The sequence below is a fragment of the Poecilia formosa genome, unplaced genomic scaffold (genome assembly GCF_000485575.1).
Source record: "Poecilia formosa unplaced genomic scaffold, Poecilia_formosa-5.1.2 Scaffold48, whole genome shotgun sequence".
Taxonomy (NCBI): Eukaryota; Metazoa; Chordata; class Actinopteri; order Cyprinodontiformes; family Poeciliidae; genus Poecilia; species Poecilia formosa.
In genome coordinates this window covers 784,144-803,610 of record NW_006799987.1, presented here as the reverse complement: position 1 = coordinate 803,610, position 19,467 = coordinate 784,144, and the positions used below count along the sequence as shown (strand labels likewise).

Below are 19,467 nucleotides of genomic sequence, written 5' to 3'. Positions count from 1 at the left end.
CTAAAGCTCAAAATGACGTCTGAAGCTCTGGATCTTTTTCATACATAATTAAAGTCATAATAAGTTTTAATGCATCCTGACAGTAAAAGATGAAGCTTGTTCATATTAATAGTATTCTCCGTATCTACAGATTTCACTACAGCCGAATGTTTTCAGTCTTTTCCTGACCAGAAGTGATGAAGACGATTCCCTCCTTCATGGCGCCATGTTGGATCTTACTGGGTCAGATGGAACCAGTCTGGTTCGGATCACCAGTTCAGTCGGTGAGTGGAGGAAACATCTTTCTGCTTCTTCTCTCTTTATTTTTATTTTTTAACTCCATAATTTTCTGTTTGGTTCATGATTGGAGATGTGACTTGTAAAGCCTCCAGTCACTCCTCTGTAATGGTGGGCAGGTGGGGGCTACTGGGAGAGCTCCGCAGGTCGGGCCGCACGTTTACACTGGAGATGGACCAAACGTCGCTCAGCTCTGCAAACAGACAGATTAGATTAGATTAAAGCAGAGTAGAGATTATTCTACTGATCGATTATTCAGATAAACAGAAATCTCTCATTCTGCAGAGTTTTCATTTAACCTCATGCAAATTAAAGTAAAAGGAAATAGATGAAGTTTCTAAATAAGAAAATAAAAATTCACTAGTGTTCACTGATCGTTTGTAGCAAACGATGCGTCTGTTTCTAACATTGATTCAGTTTAGTTAAAAATTGGGAGTTTTTTTTCTATTTACCAATCAGTTAGCAAAAAGTGATTAATAAGAGATATTTTAATAGGTGAGGCTAAAACTATTAAACTTGATGAGTTTTGGGTAAAACGTTTAAGTTTTTGATCTTACATGTTACTTTTATATTTATTTGGACAGTTTTGGATTAATTGCTGCTCTGAATATGTTGTTCTTTTAGCAAACTGTCTGTTTAGAGTCTATAATCCAGTTATTGATCAATAGATTAATAATTATTCCAATAATCAATTAATCATGATTTATCTTGTTGTTTTAGACATTTTGCAGCAGCGGTAGATGTAGATGGAGACAGAGACTTTATTTTCTTTAATTAGGGAAAATTTATCACAAAGTAAATGTATTATTTATCTATTTAACCTGGTGAATTATTAAGAACAAATTATTTATAATAGCCTAAGTGTTAAGGTAGAAAACATCAGCACCAATTGTTTGTCTGTAAATAACCGAACTGTGTGCAGATCCACGTCTCTTTAGTAACTTTTACTCAAAACCTGATTTTGTTGCCCATTAATCTGGTTTTTAGTTTATTTATTAAACTTATATAAACTCAACAAAGATTTTAAAATCCTGATTTTGTTGATCAGAAATGATTGTATTTAGTTTTTTCCACTTGATACATAAAAAACATTTAAAAATGGCAAATTTTCCTTTCAGTCAGTTTTGGATCTATAATAATTTGCGCATCCCTTTGTAACGACTGATCTGACTGTTTTACCTCTTTAATCAAAGTTTTTCATTTTATTGTTGGTTTGGTAAAAACACTTTTTTGACCCTCAGACAGTTTTTGCTCATTTAACAATAAATAAAGCATGAAGATGATTAGAAACGTGATTATTGTGTAGGACGGACATAGATCTATAACGTGATCACAGAGAGGCAGGAAACGTGGTCATACAGTGAATGGATGACATGGCATGCAGGGGTCATGGGTTGAAGGTCAGGGGGAGGGAGATATGAGCTGCAGCGGGGGGGTCAGAGTGCAGAGGGCTCCAGCCGACACAGATGACCTCTGAGGAGTCTGACAGACGACACACAGCGTGCAAACATCAGCCGATGAAAACACCAAACATCACCGTGTTTACTCTGGTGCTGGAAAGGTTTTAATGGAAATTAATCACAAAGTCTGAAATTTATTAATTGAAAACCATATGAGCAACAAAATAAGCAACATTTTCAATTCAAAAACACTTAAATTATTGAATAAATAGACATTAACTCAACAACAAATATATTTATTGTTTAATCTGTTATTTAGGCCCTTAAAAAATCAGATTGATGAAAGAGTTTCAGGAATCTGATCATCCATAAAACCTCTTTAGAAAAGTGAACTGTGAATGCTAATGTTAGCATTAGCATCTGTGGTTTCTGCTATGTGTTAGCATTGAGATGCTACTTTAGGCTTGAGTAGCTTTGCTAACAGGCTAACTCCTTTTAGCACAACTTGAACGCAGCAACATTATTTTCCAGCATCCAGTCAGATTAATTAGGCCGAGAGAAGCGACTTTGTCCTCCGGCGCTGATGTGGATGAAACAGATTTATGAGCGAACCAGAAACGAACTGGACCTGCAATCAGTGTGAAACTGGTAACCAGTCCAGAACTCATGCTGTTGGTAACATTAAAACAGGTTTGAAACAGATCTGCATCTCCCTGGATGCTGTGCGGTTCTGGATTGAAGTTCAGTGAAATTATTTATCAGCTGTATTACCTATTAATATTGATCACGTGTCTATCATGATATATATTATTGATTTATTGTCCAGCTCCATGTGACCCATAAACATTTTATTTTTAAGTTCATTTTTTGGTGAAAGCAGCAACAGAACCGGAGCAGGAAGAACTTTTCTCTCCTACCGGTTCTGAACTTGCTGTACGGTCCGTTGTCGTTGGTCTGCCGGCTGCCGGACACGAAGGGCAAACCGCGCTCTCTCCACCTGAGACACAGAACAGAACCAGATCAGAACCGCTTTCATCTGCAGACTGGACGAGGAAGGAAGGGCACAAGGAAGAAAGATAGGACACACAGAAGGGAGGAGGAAGACAAGTAAAGGAAGAGAAAGGAAAGCAGGACACAAGGAAGGAAAAAAAGGAAACAAGGACTGGAAGGACAACAGAGAGAGGAAGGACACAAGAAAAGATGACAAGGAAGGAAGGATTAGAGGACAAAGGACAAAAAGAAGCAAAATAAGACAAGTAAAGGAAGAGAAAGAAAAGCAGGACACAAGGAAAGGAGACGGGATACAAGGAAATGAGGAGAAAGGACACAATGAAGGAAGTCAGAAGGAAAGGAGACAGGAAACCAGGACAAAAATCTAAATAATCAGTTAAGAGTCAAAGTCTGGAATAATTTTACCCATAATAATCCAGGAAAATTACAGATTAAAGAGGATTACCAAACATCCGTCTCGTTGTTCCAACAGGAGGGAAACTAGAAAGTTAAGTTTCTGATCCCCAAACCTGAGTTCATAAAGTTTCTGCTCTGAAAACTTTCAGGTAACTTTTTAATTTAGCCTCTTTTAGTAAGAGGTAAAACATTCATAAAGTTAGAAATCCTGGTGCCGGCGACCCGATCCTGACCCGTTCCGTCTCTTTAGTTTAGTTTCCTTCATTAAACCCGACCGACCAGCAGCCGGGATGATCAGAACCAGCAGGATGTTTGTGTTTCTCACCAGTGGAACGTGAAAATGGCGAAGATGAGGAAGGCGGAGACCAAGTCGGTCAGGATCCACATCAGGGAGTATTCCTCTGGAGTCTGGAGAGAGAACGGACCGGGTTTATGTACGCCACGGGTCAGAACCCACAGCAACATTATGAAACAGACAGCTTGGACTGATCAGAACCACAGGATGAGCAGGAAGTTCAGACATTTAAAGACCTGATTTTAAAACTCCCACACCGCCTGAAGCGATCGTTACCAGAACCAGAACCATCAACTGGACCATCAGAGCATCACTGTGTAATAATAATAATAATATGTGGGTTAATGTGCCTTATATGCGTTTAGTTTACTAAAACAAATCGATCTGTTATGGAGACGCCTCTGCTTTAAACCTGCTGGAACAGAAAAGGTGAGTTCCACCTTAAAAAGGCGCCTTAAGTCAGAGAGTGAGGCTGACCATGAGGAAGAGCGGCTTGTTGATGCTGGACAGGATGTGGACGGAGTTGGTGGTGACGGACTGCGCTCCGGCGCACCAGGCCAGCGTGTAGAGCCACGGCTGGCTGATGACGTACAGGTTGGTGCTGATGTTGACCGACTGGTACTTACTGGAGAGGAGGGAGAGGGGGAGGGGGAGAAGAAAGGGGGAGAGAGAGGAGAGGGCGGTTCATCCAGGTTATCAAACTGGAGCTGCTGGTTTCCAAACTTCAAAAAGTCTCAATCCATCTTTGGGTTAATCTTTTACAGATTAAATTAACGTTATTATAAAACTTATTGCATGATCAAACTTTTCACATGATTTTTTTATGTTTCGTGTTTAATGGAAACTTGAGATTATGCAGTTATTTTTTGTTAGATTTAAAGTTTTAAATAAACTTATTTATCTCAATCATTGTTCAGACACAGCAGGTCTGAATATTTTTAAACCTCAATTTTAATACAGTAAATTATTTCTGAGTAATAAAGCTTTTTTATGGCTTCCAAATTCATCTAAATAAAAATGAGCTTTTAAAGAATAAATTAGCGTTTTTATAAAAGTCTATGATTCACAGAGTGAGTCAAAGCTGAAGGTTCACTCAGGATGAGTCAGGAGGAAACTCTCCTCTCAGATTAAATTATGTTCAAACCTTCATCAGTCTCCATTATTTTTCTTCTTGTCAGATTGTTGTTCTCCAGTCGCCGCCCGCCTGCTTCCTGCAGGTTTCATCGTTTCTCTGCTGCTCTTCAGGCTCTTCAGGAAATAATTTGAGCTTGTTGAACTTTTCATCCTGTTCCCTCTCAGCTCGGCCGGGTTCAGCCAGCAGATTACCGAAAGCAGAACCAGACGGCCTGAATTAAATGTTTACGGTTTTTACAAGTAGATGGATGCGAGTTGTTCAGCAATTTCAGTGTTGATGCTGATTATGACGGCTGTTGTAAATAGATTTGTCAAAAAACTCAGAAAAAAATGTTGAGAAACTCAGAAATTTTCTAGAAAAAAAGGGAAATTTCTGAGATTTTCTAGAAAATTTTTACTTTTGAAACTCAGAAATTTGTTTCCTAACAATTTTGAAATTTCTGATAATTTCTGAAATTGATTTTTTTAAAAATTGGCGGAAATTTACTACAATTTAATTTTATTAAAATAAAGTCGAGATAATGAGTCATAATAAAGAATAAAGTTGTATAAAAATATAATCATATTAAAATATTTTACTTTATTCTCGTATAGATTGTTTTCATAATATGACTTTATTCACGTAATTCTATTGATCTACTTTAGGAAATTTCTTAAAGAACCAGCATTTTATTTCTAATTTTAGAATTTGAAAAGAAACAAAAGAGAGGATGGATTTTATTTCAAACTTTAATCTAATAATGATTGACAAAGAAAACGGATCTAAAAACACGTTTCTGGTACTTTTAGTGTCATTTTTTGTAGAAATTAATTGCAAATATTGGAAGAAAAAATGTGAAAAATGGTTAAAATGCTGCATTTGTTATTGTATGTGTATTTAAAACCATTTAGTGGTTCAGTCTGAAGCTACTGGGAGCCGTGGTGTGCTGTGGTTCTGCAGTGGGCCGGTACCAGATCTGCTGCTGCGACATGGTGCTGTAGTGCAGGTTCAGCCAGCTGATGCCGTCGTCCGTCAGCTCCTGGATGGAAGCCTTCAGCCCGGAGGTCTGCTGCAGCGCCGGGTCCAGACCGGAGACCAGAGCCCGGTCCTCAGACGGCAGCCACAGCACCTGCACAGCCAGTGGAACCAGTAGGCAACTCACACTGGGACCCATTTATACAGCCATGGTGTGGAACAGCACCAGTTTCTAATGCTGATATACGACGGAGCATAAGAGCCATACTAACAAAAAATAACAAAATTATCAGAATGAAGTCGCAATATTTCAACTTTATTCTGGTAACATCGTGACTTTATTTTGGTAGTTGAATTTTATTCTCGTTTGATTTTGTTCTGGTAATATTTTGAATTTATTCTCACAATACTACGACTTTAATCTCATAATTTAAATTTATTTTACTCCTTTGTAGAAATATCTTAGTAAACTTGAAATAGGACAAAGCTAAGTTCTCCACAACATATAGCAGTTTATTTTAAGTCAATAATTCATTAATATTGATTAAAAAACTACTTGCTCTACTGGCAGATTATTTCACTAATGGCAAGGGAAACATTATAAGTAGAATAATCTGCCAGTAGAGCTGGCAGTTTTTCATCAATAGCTCTTATATTTTGCTGAAAATTTATTTTTAACTTAGTTGTGTCTGTTTTTAAGTGAACTCAGATGTTTGCACTAAAAACTAGATAAATTACTCTTTGTGTTTTTGCAGTGCAGCCTACCTGTGAGGAGTTGATGTGGGCCTGGACGACCTGCAGAGTTGTGTTGATGTAGGAGCGTCTGTAGGGATGTCCATACGGTGGCCTGCGCAGGTCAAACAGCACCAGTTTGCCGCTGGCAGCCGCCACCTCCAGGAACTGGGCCAAGGAGGGAACGGACTGGTTCTGGGCCTGAGAGCGATCCGTCTCAGAAAGGCTCGATGCGGTTCCAAACGGATCCCTCTACGGGACAGAAAGACGGGTCAAAAAATGGAAGAAGATTTCAAATTAAAAGCATATTTAAAGTCGTACTTTTCTTCTAAAAAATTAAATCAGCTTTCACAGGTGTGTGTGAGACGTGTGCTAAATGTTAGCTTCTAAAATTATTTAAAGGTTCTTGATTTCACACAAAACTTTATGCAGTTATCAAACAGATGAAAAGATTAAAACATAATTTTAAAAAACGTTCTAGGATGCAGCAACACACTAAAAACATATTCAGGTAGAAAAACAACCCTAAATAAAATAATGAAAGAGATTTTATGGCATAAGAAACATGGTGGTGGCAGCATCATGCTTTTTTACTGTTTACTGGACCAGTAGAAAAAAAAGACTGGGGACTGAGTGGAATGTAAGGGTAGACGAAAACAAATGCAAGCCACACTTTTCAGAGTTTATATCACAAATTCAAATAACTTTTTAAAAAGTACATAAATGTAGATTTAAAACTAGGAATTTAACTAAATAAAACCATATAAACTCATTTTTATGCTTTCAGAGTAAATGAGTATAAAACTCCACATATAATTTTTTTTTATGCGTTTCAAAAAAACACAAAAATGTGTTTAAAATTAATCATTTTTGAAATTATTCTTTTTTGGTCCATTAGACTATTAGGTCATTTTTAAATTGGGACTCTTCAAAATGTAAAAAATTTCAAATTGCTCTTTAAGGAATCATTAGTTAGTGATGTTCAGACGTTAAAGCAGCCCTGATTTAAAAACTTGATGTTGTGTGGAAACGCCGACGCTCACCAGCAGGAACCAGCTGCCGGCGTTCAGCTGCTGTATCTCGGCCCAGGTGAACATGGCGGCGTCCAGGTGCGTCCGATTGGGGAAAACCTCGGCGACGTTGGTGGTCCTCATCAGCGTGGAGTCGTGCATCAGGAAGGGAACGCCGTCATAACTGCAAACAAAAACAACACGGCGTGTGATCGAGGTTCCACAGGGAAACATTAAAGCTGGAGAAGGGGTGCTGTGGAGGCGCAGGGGCAAAGCACAACCCATGTATAGAGGCCTTAGTCCTCATGCTGGTGGTCGCAGGTTCGATTCCCGGCCTGGTGACATTTGCCGCATGTCTTCCCTCTCTCTCATTACCCTCTTTCCTGTCAAACTACTTTCAAATAAAGGCCACTGGAGCCAACAAAACTTTAAAAAAAAAAGCTGGAGAAGCAAAACAAAGAAACTATGAGGTAACACCAAACGGTTTGTTAGTTTTATTAGATTAAACCAACTCAGTCACACCAGGCGGCCAATCAGCATGCGGAGCTAAAGGCTAACTGGATTAGCATGGCTGAGTATCCCTAAAAAAATAACTTGCTATTTTCCATTTTGCTTCTATTTCCTGTGGTTGCAGCATTTTGTCTGAAGTTTTATTTGCAGCATTTTGTTCTTCTTTTTTTTTTAGTTTGCAGCATTTTCTGACCAGTAGGGGAGAATCTGTAATCCTCACATTTTCCTCCTTATTGGGGCGTTTAGATGGATAAATAAAATCCAACTAACTTTGTTTATCTGCTCAATGCCTGACCCAATTAGGAACTAATCAATCACTTGATAAATTAACATGAGCTCAATAATTTCCATTCTGGTGATTAATATTTACATAATCCGTTTTTATTGTGTGTAAATTGATTTTGGTTTTATTCTGGACATTTAAAATATCGTCCAGTTCCAGAGTTTTGTTCTGCACAAAATTAAAGTTTATTAATTTTTCCATTATTATACCATAATCATGAAAATGTATTAAAATGATAATTTTATTGTTTATCGCAATAATTACTGGAACAATTTATCGTCCAGGAAAGTTTGTCATGAATTATATTAAAAAACAATCAGGAATACGGATCAGTGGAAAACAAAACATGGTAAAAACAATCTAGCAAGACAATTAAAGCAAAAATTAAAAGAAACAAAAAACCCAACAAAGTAAATGATGCCATTGAAACATCTCTAGTGAAAAAGTGTTTTAAATTAGATTTAAATGATAGAGATGAAACGTGTAAAGAATAAACAACAAACCTGAAGGAAACTCCAGCAGGTTTGCATGATAAACGTGAAATCAAACCTTATTGTGACGTCCGTCTCCAGGCCTTCTCCTGATTCGACGGCCTTTTCAAAGGACATCAAGGTATTCTCTGGAGCCAGCTTCAAACAAAATACAAAATCAGCAACAACATCCAGTCAGTTATGATTTCCACATCTGAAGGACTAAAATATAAAATGGAAAATTCAATTCCAGAAAAATATGTTTTTATATATATAAGTTGCTTTGTCCTAAATGTGGAATGTCTGCTTTGCAGAAAATTATTCATATGTTACAGAAAATATCTGCAGCAGGCCAGAAATAAAGCATTTTTCTAATATTCCTGAAGCAGAGTTTGGTCCAGAATGAAGGAACAGAACCGACTACCCAGGTTTGAACTTCACTGGGAAGTTTCAGGAAGATGTCAGATGGACCTTGTTAAGAAAATAAATTTAAAGTATGCTAGTTTTAAAACTTAACATGTCTTGATTGAAATAGCCTAATTATAGTTTTAAAATCAGTAACTTATTCTGGCCTATTGACCTTTATGTTACCTGTAGTTACAGCAGATGGTTTGCTAGGATCGTTTGAACTGCCTTTTGTCTGTGTGGGAAACAATAAGTAGAAGTTGTAGCTTTTCACACTCATCTCTGAAAAGCTGTAAAACAGCAGGAGTTCCTGGCTTTAGAGAGGGTCAGAGACAGCTCCTGGTTGGATGAGCAAAGATACGCCTTATTTGAATAAATTAAAGATAAGAATACGCCTTTACTATAAAACTTTCTACACAGAAGTAACAAATTAGATTTGCTCTCGCAATTCTCCAAAGACGTCTTTGCTTTCTTTCTTTCTTTCCTTCTTATTCTTTCCATTTATGTCAGGTAAATAAATGTATGTCTGTTGTTCTGCAGTTTCTGTTGTAATTTTATGCGTTGTCTTCTATTGGATTAAACTGCAATTCTGTGACGTCAGCACTCATTGTTGTTTTTGTGTGGCTACACGCGGCCCGCCGGGAGAACCTGGGATCGAAGGAGATCGAGCCAAAAGAGTTTTCTTAAGAAATATTATAACCTAAAATCTTCTTCAACAATTTTCCTCTCAAAAATTAATGCTTAGTAAATTTTCACAGCAAAACATGAATGATGCAAACACAAAAAACAAAAGCAACAGAAAACAAACAAAAGGTCCTGCAATCAGCAGAAATAGAAGCAAAATGGAACCGATGAAAACTCGCTCTGTGGTCAGAAGTCCTCCGGGCCACCAGGGGGAGTCGATCACTGAATCCCTCAGTAAAGACGGGACGTCATGATTTAACGGGACATCCAGCAGAAAGTTGGAGGAATAAACAAACGATGTTAAACTTTGTGTAGAACAGTAGCGTATTTAAATCGGTAATGAAACCTACTGCAGACTCCCCCTGGTGGTCTGGAGGACTTGTGTTTTGTGGAGCAACTTTGCAGCGTTTGATACTCACAGTTTTTGGTATTTGCTTCATTTTTTGCTTCCATTTCCTGTGATTTCAGCATTTGTTTTGTTTTTTGTAGGTTTCTGCTTCAATTGTCTTTAATTTCAGTATTTTCTGTTGCATTAGTTTTTTTTATTGCATCATGTTTTCCAGATTCCTCACCGTTTTTTTTTTTTACCTCAGTTACTGTAGATAATTGACTAAACTTACATGTGGAGAGAAAGATCCATTTAGTATTTTTCTGAAACTTCCCATTTAAGTCTAAACTCAACATTTAACACAAATATTTACCTCAATAGACCCAGAAATAAATCAGGACTCATATTTAAACCCAACACTGAGCAGATGTACGGTGCAGTAGAAAACATTTCAACATGACGTTACAGCAATTCTCCTTAACAGTTTCTTATTGAAGGCCTGTCTTACCATTGGAGCACCTCTGTGACCAATGAGAGCGGGCGCTGGTCCCAGAGTTCCCGCCTCCTTGATGCAGGGCGAGTACATGCCGAGGGGAACCAGGTAGAGCGAGAACAACATGGACAGGTAGAGAGCCAGAACCACGACCTGACGGACTGAGAAACAGGAAAGAGACGCTGCTTTCTGTGCATTTAGGAAACAATCAGCAGCTTGCAGCAAAGTTAAAGACAGTATTTACCTTATTTCATGTTGAGGTAAATACTGTCAACATGTTGGTAACAAGGTCACCAAAATGTTAAACGTTACATTATATGAATAAGTCTAAATGCATTTCCTCACATGTGAACAAACCAAAATATACATAAAGAGTAAAATGAGTCAAACAAACTCATTTCAGCCTGCAGCTGATGGGACACAACATGGCCGACAGCTGTTTGAGTTTCAACTTTCATTACAGTTAAAAAAAACATCTTAAACGTGCGGCGTGAGTTTGTTCTCGGTCCTCCTATAGAACCACATTTAACTGAAATCACAGCTGAAGTTTTCGTTTTCCCGTCTCTTACAGGTTTGCAAATATAGAGGCTGATTTATTTTATTAATGCAAAAATTAGTTTTATAGGAGCTTAATGTTTTAAGTCAATAATTCTTTAATATTGATGAAAAGTACTGGCAGATTAATTCACTTGTAATGTGGGAAAATGTCTCTTTATTGATTAAATAATTTGCCAGTGGAACTAGTACTTTTTAAAAATCAATATTAAGGATTTATTTACCTAAAACAAGCTGCTATAGCTTTCTGAAAAGTTACTCGGAGTTAGTTTTGTCTTATTTCAGGTATAATAACATATTTTTATTAGAATATTCGATCAGAAATACTTGGTGAGATTTTGTGAACAGAAATTTCCCCAGGGTGGGACAATAAAGGACATTTCTACTGAACTCCTGATTTATTTAGAAACCCATCAGCCGACCAACATGAGCCTCATCATCTCCAGCTGTAACGTTACTCTGATGCTTTTCTTACAGGAGAACCCCTGATGTGACTCAGCATCCTTGGATCTGCTGAGTCACCATGGCAACAAGGGGCCGTCCCCATGGAGACGAGATGAGAAAAGCAGAGACCTGGAGGGTCAGAGCCACTCAGACTCTGACATCATGCAGGACAGAAAGACACTGAAGCCATAAAGAAGGAAGGAGGCGAGATGATCCAACGAGAAAATCACCGTCCAGTCGAGGAAATATCTCATTATAAAAATCTTCATATCTTATAGAAATATAATAAAGCAAAAAGTTATCTCTGTGGTTCTTTAGCCCGAAACTCTCCTTTGGAGCTCGTTTCTGCCCGGTCTCTTTAGTTCAATCATGAACAAGCTCCTGTATTTTGCTGAAAATTTACTAGTAAGTTGGTCTTGTGATATTTTAAGTGTAATAATAATAATAATACGTATAATTAGACATCTGCAACAGAAACTAGACAAAAATACTTGATAATATTTTATGTTTTTGCTCCTAAACCTTCACTTTGTTCTTTAGAACCACTCAGAGCTGAACTCGCCTGTGTACTTTAGATAATCGGACATTTTTTGAACAGACTCAAAGTACACAAAACATATATTTAGGCTTTAAAAAAAGTGGATTTTGCACTATATGTCCCTTTGTTAATCTTATTTCTTGTGAAAATATCTCAGTACACTTGAAATAAGATAAAACTAACTTACAGGTAACTTTTCAGCAAGATGCAGGAGCTCGTTTTAAGTAAATGGTTATTGATTGATAAAAAGTTCTGGTTCCTCTGGTAGATTATTTCACTTATAACGAGACATTTTTCCCACAGGAACTTTTTAATCCATATTCAAGAATTAAAACAAGTTCCTATGTCTTGCTGAAAAGTTACTCATAACTTAGTTTTGTCTTAATTTAAGTGTAATAAGATATTTGCACCAGAAACTAGACAAAACTCTGTAAAATGTGTTTTTGCAGTGTAGGCCACTCCCAAACCTGCACTGTTTTGGCTGAGTAAACAGATTTTACATGATGTATCCCTTTAATTACTGAGAAAGTGATTTCTATCGGTTTGTTTACCTTTCTTGTTCATACGAAAAAAGTGCAACGCCGTCGGCCAGGAGAGAACCGCCATGAGCGAGACGGCAGCCACATGGAGGAAAGGAGCCGTCACCTGAAAAATAAAAAAAATAAAACCACCAAAACGTGACGAACCTCATGAATGATGAGCAAAGACTCATACAGTGAGATTCAAACACTTTCAGCACCACTTTGGAGTCAAAAACAAAACTAAACAACAGACATTAACTAAAAAAGATTCACTATTATATGATATCATTTATTACTGTTATATTACTAATGTTTTTGTGATTGTGAACATTTAATCTAAGAAGTGAATCAAAGCTGAAAGTTCACTGAGGATGAGAACAGGACAAAATAAGTTTAGATACATTTTATGTTTAAAAATGTCTCGCACACACCCTACAAAAGAGTAATTTCAAATATAAAACAACCTTTATTTCTATTAAACAGACCAATAAGTCATTGAGTCATTAGGAATAATAAATACTTATAACACTCAAATAGTCCTGTTAAGATAAATTACCTTCGTAATCTAATAAAATGCTAAACTATGATATAAAAGAGAGTAAAAAAAAAACATTGTCGCTCAGTTGTCTGGCATTTAGCAAATAGAAATAATTTTGTTCTAACTGACCCAAATTCTAACTGACCCAAAACAGGAAACGTTTAGTTTTATTTAACTTCAGGAGAAAAAAAAAATAAAAATCTGTTTTCAACTGTGAATATCATTTTCCAACTTTAGACTTTTAACCAAACCTTAGATTGCGTTTTGAATATTAAGTATTTCCAAACTTTGACTGAAATTCAAGACCAGAGCTGCAGAAACGATTCTGCTCCGGTTTTCTGTCGTTTTGTGGCGTGAGGCGTTGCCAACCTGCAGGGACAGCTGGAGAGTTTTCCACTCTTTGCTCCAGAGGTCAGACAGGATCCCAGTGGCCGTGACGGAGAACACCAGCGCCACCATGATGCCGGTCTGACGTCACACACAGGACAGAAAACACATCAGCACCTCGGGTTTTTCTGTGAGGAGCCGCAGAGCAGCGACAGGTTGTGTCTCAGTGTTCACCTTGTGGCTCCAGTGGAGGTATAACCTTTGACCTTCAGACAGCAGACACACCGCCAACACCTGGACAACATGTAAAAACACCGTTAGAAGACTGGAAGCAGAAATGTTGGCTTTATCCGAGTGCGTACCAGTAGCAGGGCGATGTACGTGAAGAGAGCCGCAGCGACGGCCAGCAGCACCAGAGACCAGGGGAACCAGAAGCCGAGATTCCCAAAATTAAACCTGGAGATTAAAAAAACAACAAGAAGGCAAATAAACTAACCAGAGAATCATCAGGACATTCAGATTTATAATAATAATAATAATAATATGAAACTGCACAAGAGGAAGATACGGATGAAAAGTACAGCTCAAAAATGAGAATATTGTAGAAATTTTTATATTTTTTTCACTCATTTCAGAAAGTGGGAAACATCTCAGAAAATGTTTATATTACACTGCAAAAACACAAAATATCACCAAGTATTTTTGGTCGAGTTTCTAATGCAAATTTTCTTAGTTTCATCTTAGTTCCAGTGTGCTAATCACAGGTTTAGCTCATTATTTCATCAGCTCGTTTTATGTTAACAGTTTCTTAATACTGATTTAAAAAGTTCCACTGAAAGATTATTTCACTTTTAACAAGAACATTTTCCCAAAATCTGCCCGTGGAACCAGAACTTTTCCATGAATATTCAGGATTATTTACTCAAAACAAGCTGCTGTTTCTTGATCATAAGTTACTTGTTAGCTAGTTTTGTCTTAAGTCTGATGATATATATGCACTAGAAACTAAAACAAAAATACTTTTTCCAGTGCAATATTAAAGAATTTTGGATTTTCACTTTCTGAAATAAAAGAAACATTTCGCTAAAATCTTGATTTTCAAATATAGGGGCTGATGTTATGTTTTTTAATGCAAATATTAGTTAGTATGAGTTTGTTTTAAGCCAATAATTCATTATTATTGATGAAAAATTATTTGTAGATAATTTCACTTACAACATGGGAAAAATGTCTTGTTATATATTAAACCTTGTGGTAAATGTAGTTTAGACTCTATGGGAAATCCTGATGCATTTTGATGATAAGGAGTTTGGTAATTGCTGTTCTGTGAGACCCACCAGTCAAAGTCATTGTAGTCGTTCTGAGCTTCGCTCCAGAAATAAAGGAAAACAAAACTCAGGAAGAAGGTGAGGATCAGGAGCCCGAAGCTGCCACACTCCACCTGAAACAGAGTCATGTATGTGTTTTTAATCCCAAATATGTACATTACCACAGTTTACACATTTAAACTTATCTTTAGGTTAAAATTTAAATGTTAATATTAAATCAACTTTAGATTAACTCATTCATAAATTTCACTGCTGTTAGTTTGAGGTGGAAACTCATGTTTGGTTCTGATAATATTCTAATGTAGAACAAATGTAACTCACTGCGTTTCCATTGACCATAAAGTTGCACAAATTGGAATTACAAAAATAAATTTGCTTAATGGAAACACTGCAATTTCAAATAAACACAGTTTATAAATAAAGTTTATGGATTTAGTATTTGGTAGGTTTTTTCGGCCGTATCTAAATTAATGTATTTCACAAAACTGCATTGGAAACTCTGTTTTCGCATCATATGAATCATGTGATTAGCATCCAGATGTTACTACTGGTGGAAACGACAGAGAAGATGACAGGAAGTGCTTAGAGGCTGAATGATTTTAATGAATTATCACGTGAGCAAACGTATTCACGTGTGATTTTAATTGCGTTTCTTGAGAAATTGTGTTTTTTCGACAAAGTTTTGTGCACATTTGTGATGGAAACGCAGCTGGAGAGACTCAGGCGGACACAGCAGATTGCATTATGCACATAGAAACAGCAGGTTTGATAACAGCTGACAAAGTGCTGATAATCTCTTCATAGAAAAAGCTGCGACCAACTCAGCAGGCTGGACTGAGGGAAACCAGCCGGGGAATCGATACTCGGTGCTCCATCAGCAGGCCAGCCAGACTGTTTTTATCCGGTGCTGTGTGAGGACACTCACCTTGCTGCAGCAGCACTCTCCGGGCTGCGCCCGCGCTCTTTGGTATCTCCTCCACTGGCAGCCATAGAGTCCAGCCAGGCAGGACACAAACGGCTGGTGTTCATACCTGGTGTAACCAGAAACCAGCCAGAAATCAACGTTTTGACAGAAACAAACAGGAGACAAACGGACATAGATGAGCACAGATGAAATCCAAACATGCTGAGGGCTTTTAGGGAGAAAAATATTACAACTTTATTTCAGGAATTTATGGTTGAAATAAGACGTGGCTTATTTGGATAGATTTGTTGTTAGGATAAAAAGTGAAAAAGATGGATAACTTTTAGGAAACTACGGCTAAAGGTGTTTTCGCACCTAGCTGCAACATTTGTTAAGTTTTTCAGCTGGTGTGGTTCACTTTCACACTGCAGTGTTTCAAACTAGACTAATTAACAAATCTGTTCCCCTCCTTGCCTGCGGGGGCACTGAACCAAGAGTCACTGAAGGAAACAACATCTTACCAAGTAATTTTAGTCTAATTTCTAGTGCAAATATCTTAAAACACTTGAAATGAGACAAAACTAACTTATAAGTAACTTTTCAGCAAGATACAGCAACTTGTTTTAACTATCGATGAAAAACTACTTGTTCCATTGGCAGATTATTTCACGTATATGACACGAGAAAAAAATCTGGTCTTAGACAAAACTAAGATATTTGCAGTAGAAACCAGACAAAGATACTTGCTGAGATTTTGTGTTTTTGCAGAAGACACTGAGGGCAACTTCCTTCTTCACAAAATGTAAACAAAAACATAGATTTTAGCATTTGTACAATAACAGAGTAACTAGAAATTCCTGTAGTTTTATTTAGTATTTTATTTCAGGACATGAAAAGTGCGCTTTGTTTTTATTTTCTTACCAGATTAAGGTTGGAAAACGTTCAAAAAAGTAAAGAAACTTTCCACAAGATGTGAACTTTTTTGTAAAATGGTGAAAAAGCAACAGAAGCCACCGTGTTTAATATTTATCCAATATTTAGTTTCTGCTCCAAAACTTCCAGAATCACTGCAAGCAAATAAAACCTCATTTATGAATATGGCTGAGGGAAACTAATAAGCCTTAAAACTAAATTATTTAGATGAATGTGGATAAAAATGCATTTAGAAACTAACCTGAAAACATTCAGCTCAGCTTTATGACTGCAGTAATCTATTTATAAGCTACAAACAGCCAGAAGTGTTTCATTATGACAAAACGTAACGTTTCATTAGAGAACTGAAGGTTTTTTTCAAACAAGTTAGAAAATATAATGAGATTATGATGCAGGGAGACGCAGCGTGACTCATTCCTCTGGTGAGACGCTGTGGAGGACGAAATGTTCTTCATCAAAACATTTTCTAATGTTATCCAACGACGGGATGTGTGAACTTCACATAAAATGTACTGATACAAAATTATTCAAGCCTCTGGCAGATCTACAATCAGAAACTTCTGTGAGATTAAACTTTTGAAAACAACTTTTATTTGGATATTAAACATACTTTTCAGCAAACTGAAACATATATCTGCATTAAAAATCTTTATTTTAATTGGTCTGATGTAATATTTTAATCTTATCTTTAGCTGTTAAGCAAAACTTCATGATAATTAACAGAAACAAAGGCTTGAAAACATCAGTCTGGTTAAATAATCTGCACAATTTGTTTAAATTGTTTGTCACTGAACTGAATGCATTTTCTATTCCACTCCAAAAATAAGTTAATTTCTGATAGGAAAATCACAATAAAATAATATATAATTTCTGAAAACAAACGTTTTCTGTTTAGAACAACTAGTGTGGTGTCAAATATTACTGATAATCTTCTGACTAAAATCAACTGAAAACCATTACTGCATTCAAACGAACCAGCTTTTTTACATGATTAAAGGATTTCTCAAAATGCATGAAGGAATCAAAGCAATATAAAGTTTAAAAATTTACACGGGGCCTGCAGAAGTGAGCCCTTCACTTCGGACCCAGCGTTTTAGCTACAGCTCACAAAGCTGGACTTGCTCTGAGGAGTACATCCCTGCAGATGTAACATGCTTGACATGGTCCGCCACCAAAGTGCTTTTGCCAAGTCCACATCTCAGTGATATGCTGACCTGGTTCACCCTTACAGTACAATGACTGAACCCCATACAGTGAAATTCAGTCCGAGACTGACGACTATAAGCTTCGCTTTCACTCACGGTCCAAAATAAAAAACATAAAGGCAGTGAGTAATTGTTTATTTCTAAAAAAATTTCAGCCTTCATACTAAGGATTTTAATTCACAGTCAAAAATTCTGAGAAGTAATTTTATGTAAGCAAAATATGAATAGTCACAGGAAATATGTATTCTTCCCACAATGCATTGTGAGGCCTGTCTCTGTGCTTGTTTGTGAGACTGACTCCTCTGCCTAGGACCCGTTGCTATGGTAATTAATTATCTGCACCTGGGCTGGCTCTCTCTGTCAGACAGGATGCTAAAGACAGAGTTTCTATACTTGTGAGACACCCAGCGTCGGTCTCAAGGACCCTGACAAATAACCATAAGCCCTAGCAAAATTTTGAAAACATTTTACGGGAGCAGGCATGTGTATCTATGTCATGATCAACTTTGAGATCAATAGGCCGCTATTTGTGCCTGTGAGGGGGAGTTAAAAAGAGTTTTGTAGTCAGACCTCCACTGTCCTGTGTGTGTGTTTCAGAGAGAAATCTTAGTGATGCTGTGAGACTCTCAGCCTCGATTTTTCTCGTTTTTCTCAATTTATGTCATCATTTTAACTCAGAATCCCACTAAAAGTAATAGCTCCCTTCTCGGGATCAAGCTGAACATTTTCATACCCCTTTTGTGGGGATGCACGCATCGGTTTGGGCCGCATTAACGGTGATGGAAGAAAATTAAATAATATCCAGACATTCTATTGGGTGTAGAACAATAGGGGCCTGCCATGCAATGCATTGGTCCGCCATTGCATGGCAGGCCCCAATAATAATGCCCCTTAAAATCTAATCTAATTGAATGAAATTAGCTTAAACATTCTCAAGCTAAATGATGTTGATAAATATCACAGGAACACATAACGTTCAGCATCTCTTTTGCCGTGAGGTTCTGTACCTTTGCAGCAGCTGCCGCCGCACCACCTTTAGCTTCCCCAGCTTCAGTCTGGTTGCGGGCTCAGCCTCACCCACAGCCCGGCATCACAGAGACGGAGATGGGGTCGAGGTGGAGCCAGAGACGAGGGCAGAGACTCTCCAACACGGCGTCTCCGCCTGCAGAGGAGACACATTAGACATGCTAATATGTGCAACTGGACAAATAGACTCACACATTTAAGGCTTTCAGGAAAAACATGTCATACAACTGTTAGGCACGGTGGTGGAGGTGTGATGATTTGGGCTTGTTTTGTACCCAAAGGACCTGATAACTGATTATTACCAGTCCAGACCACGGTTATTATAGTTCTGGTTTTTCATTATAGTTCACTTTTATTTCATTGTGGCTTTTTGTTTGTCTAATTCAGTCAGCCTGAATTAGTTTTTAGAGTGTGCTTGTTAGGTTTTATTAGTTAAACTAGTTTTAGTTGAGTTTTTATTAGTAGAAGTTTTAGTTTTTCATACTGTGGTTAATTTTTAGATGCAGAATTCAAAAAGTATTACATACATGAGATCCCATCTTCAAAATATTCAATTATTGTTGAACAACCAACTGATTCTGATGTTTTATCACAACTTTTGCTGCCACCATTTTGGGCACTAACATAGTGCCGTAATTTGCCGACAATCAAGTTGCTTATGTAAAAACAAACTTAAATCTACTTCGCATCAGTTGGAAAGGCGAATAAATAGATTCATAAACACAAAACCATATATAACTATAACTTCAGTATGCTTTTATATATT

At 37.2% G+C, this 19,467-nt stretch overlaps 1 protein-coding gene across 1 annotated transcript; it reads right to left on the bottom strand.

Annotated features, from left to right (window-relative positions):
• Nucleotides 1–308: 308 nt before the first annotated feature.
• On the bottom strand, nt 309–18,765 carry gdpd4a (glycerophosphodiester phosphodiesterase domain containing 4a; the record flags this gene model as incomplete). The annotated part of the gene is made up of 16 exons (XM_007552499.2): nt 309–469; nt 2,594–2,673; nt 3,409–3,491; nt 3,856–4,003; nt 5,464–5,621; nt 6,233–6,451; nt 7,243–7,393; nt 8,552–8,631; nt 10,398–10,543; nt 12,471–12,564; nt 13,348–13,446; nt 13,540–13,599; nt 13,668–13,761; nt 14,643–14,746; nt 15,559–15,664; nt 18,683–18,765. Coding segments are annotated over 16 exons (1,803 nt in total), but the record flags the coding sequence as incomplete, so codon positions are not given.
• Nucleotides 18,766–19,467: the final 702 nt, after the last annotated feature.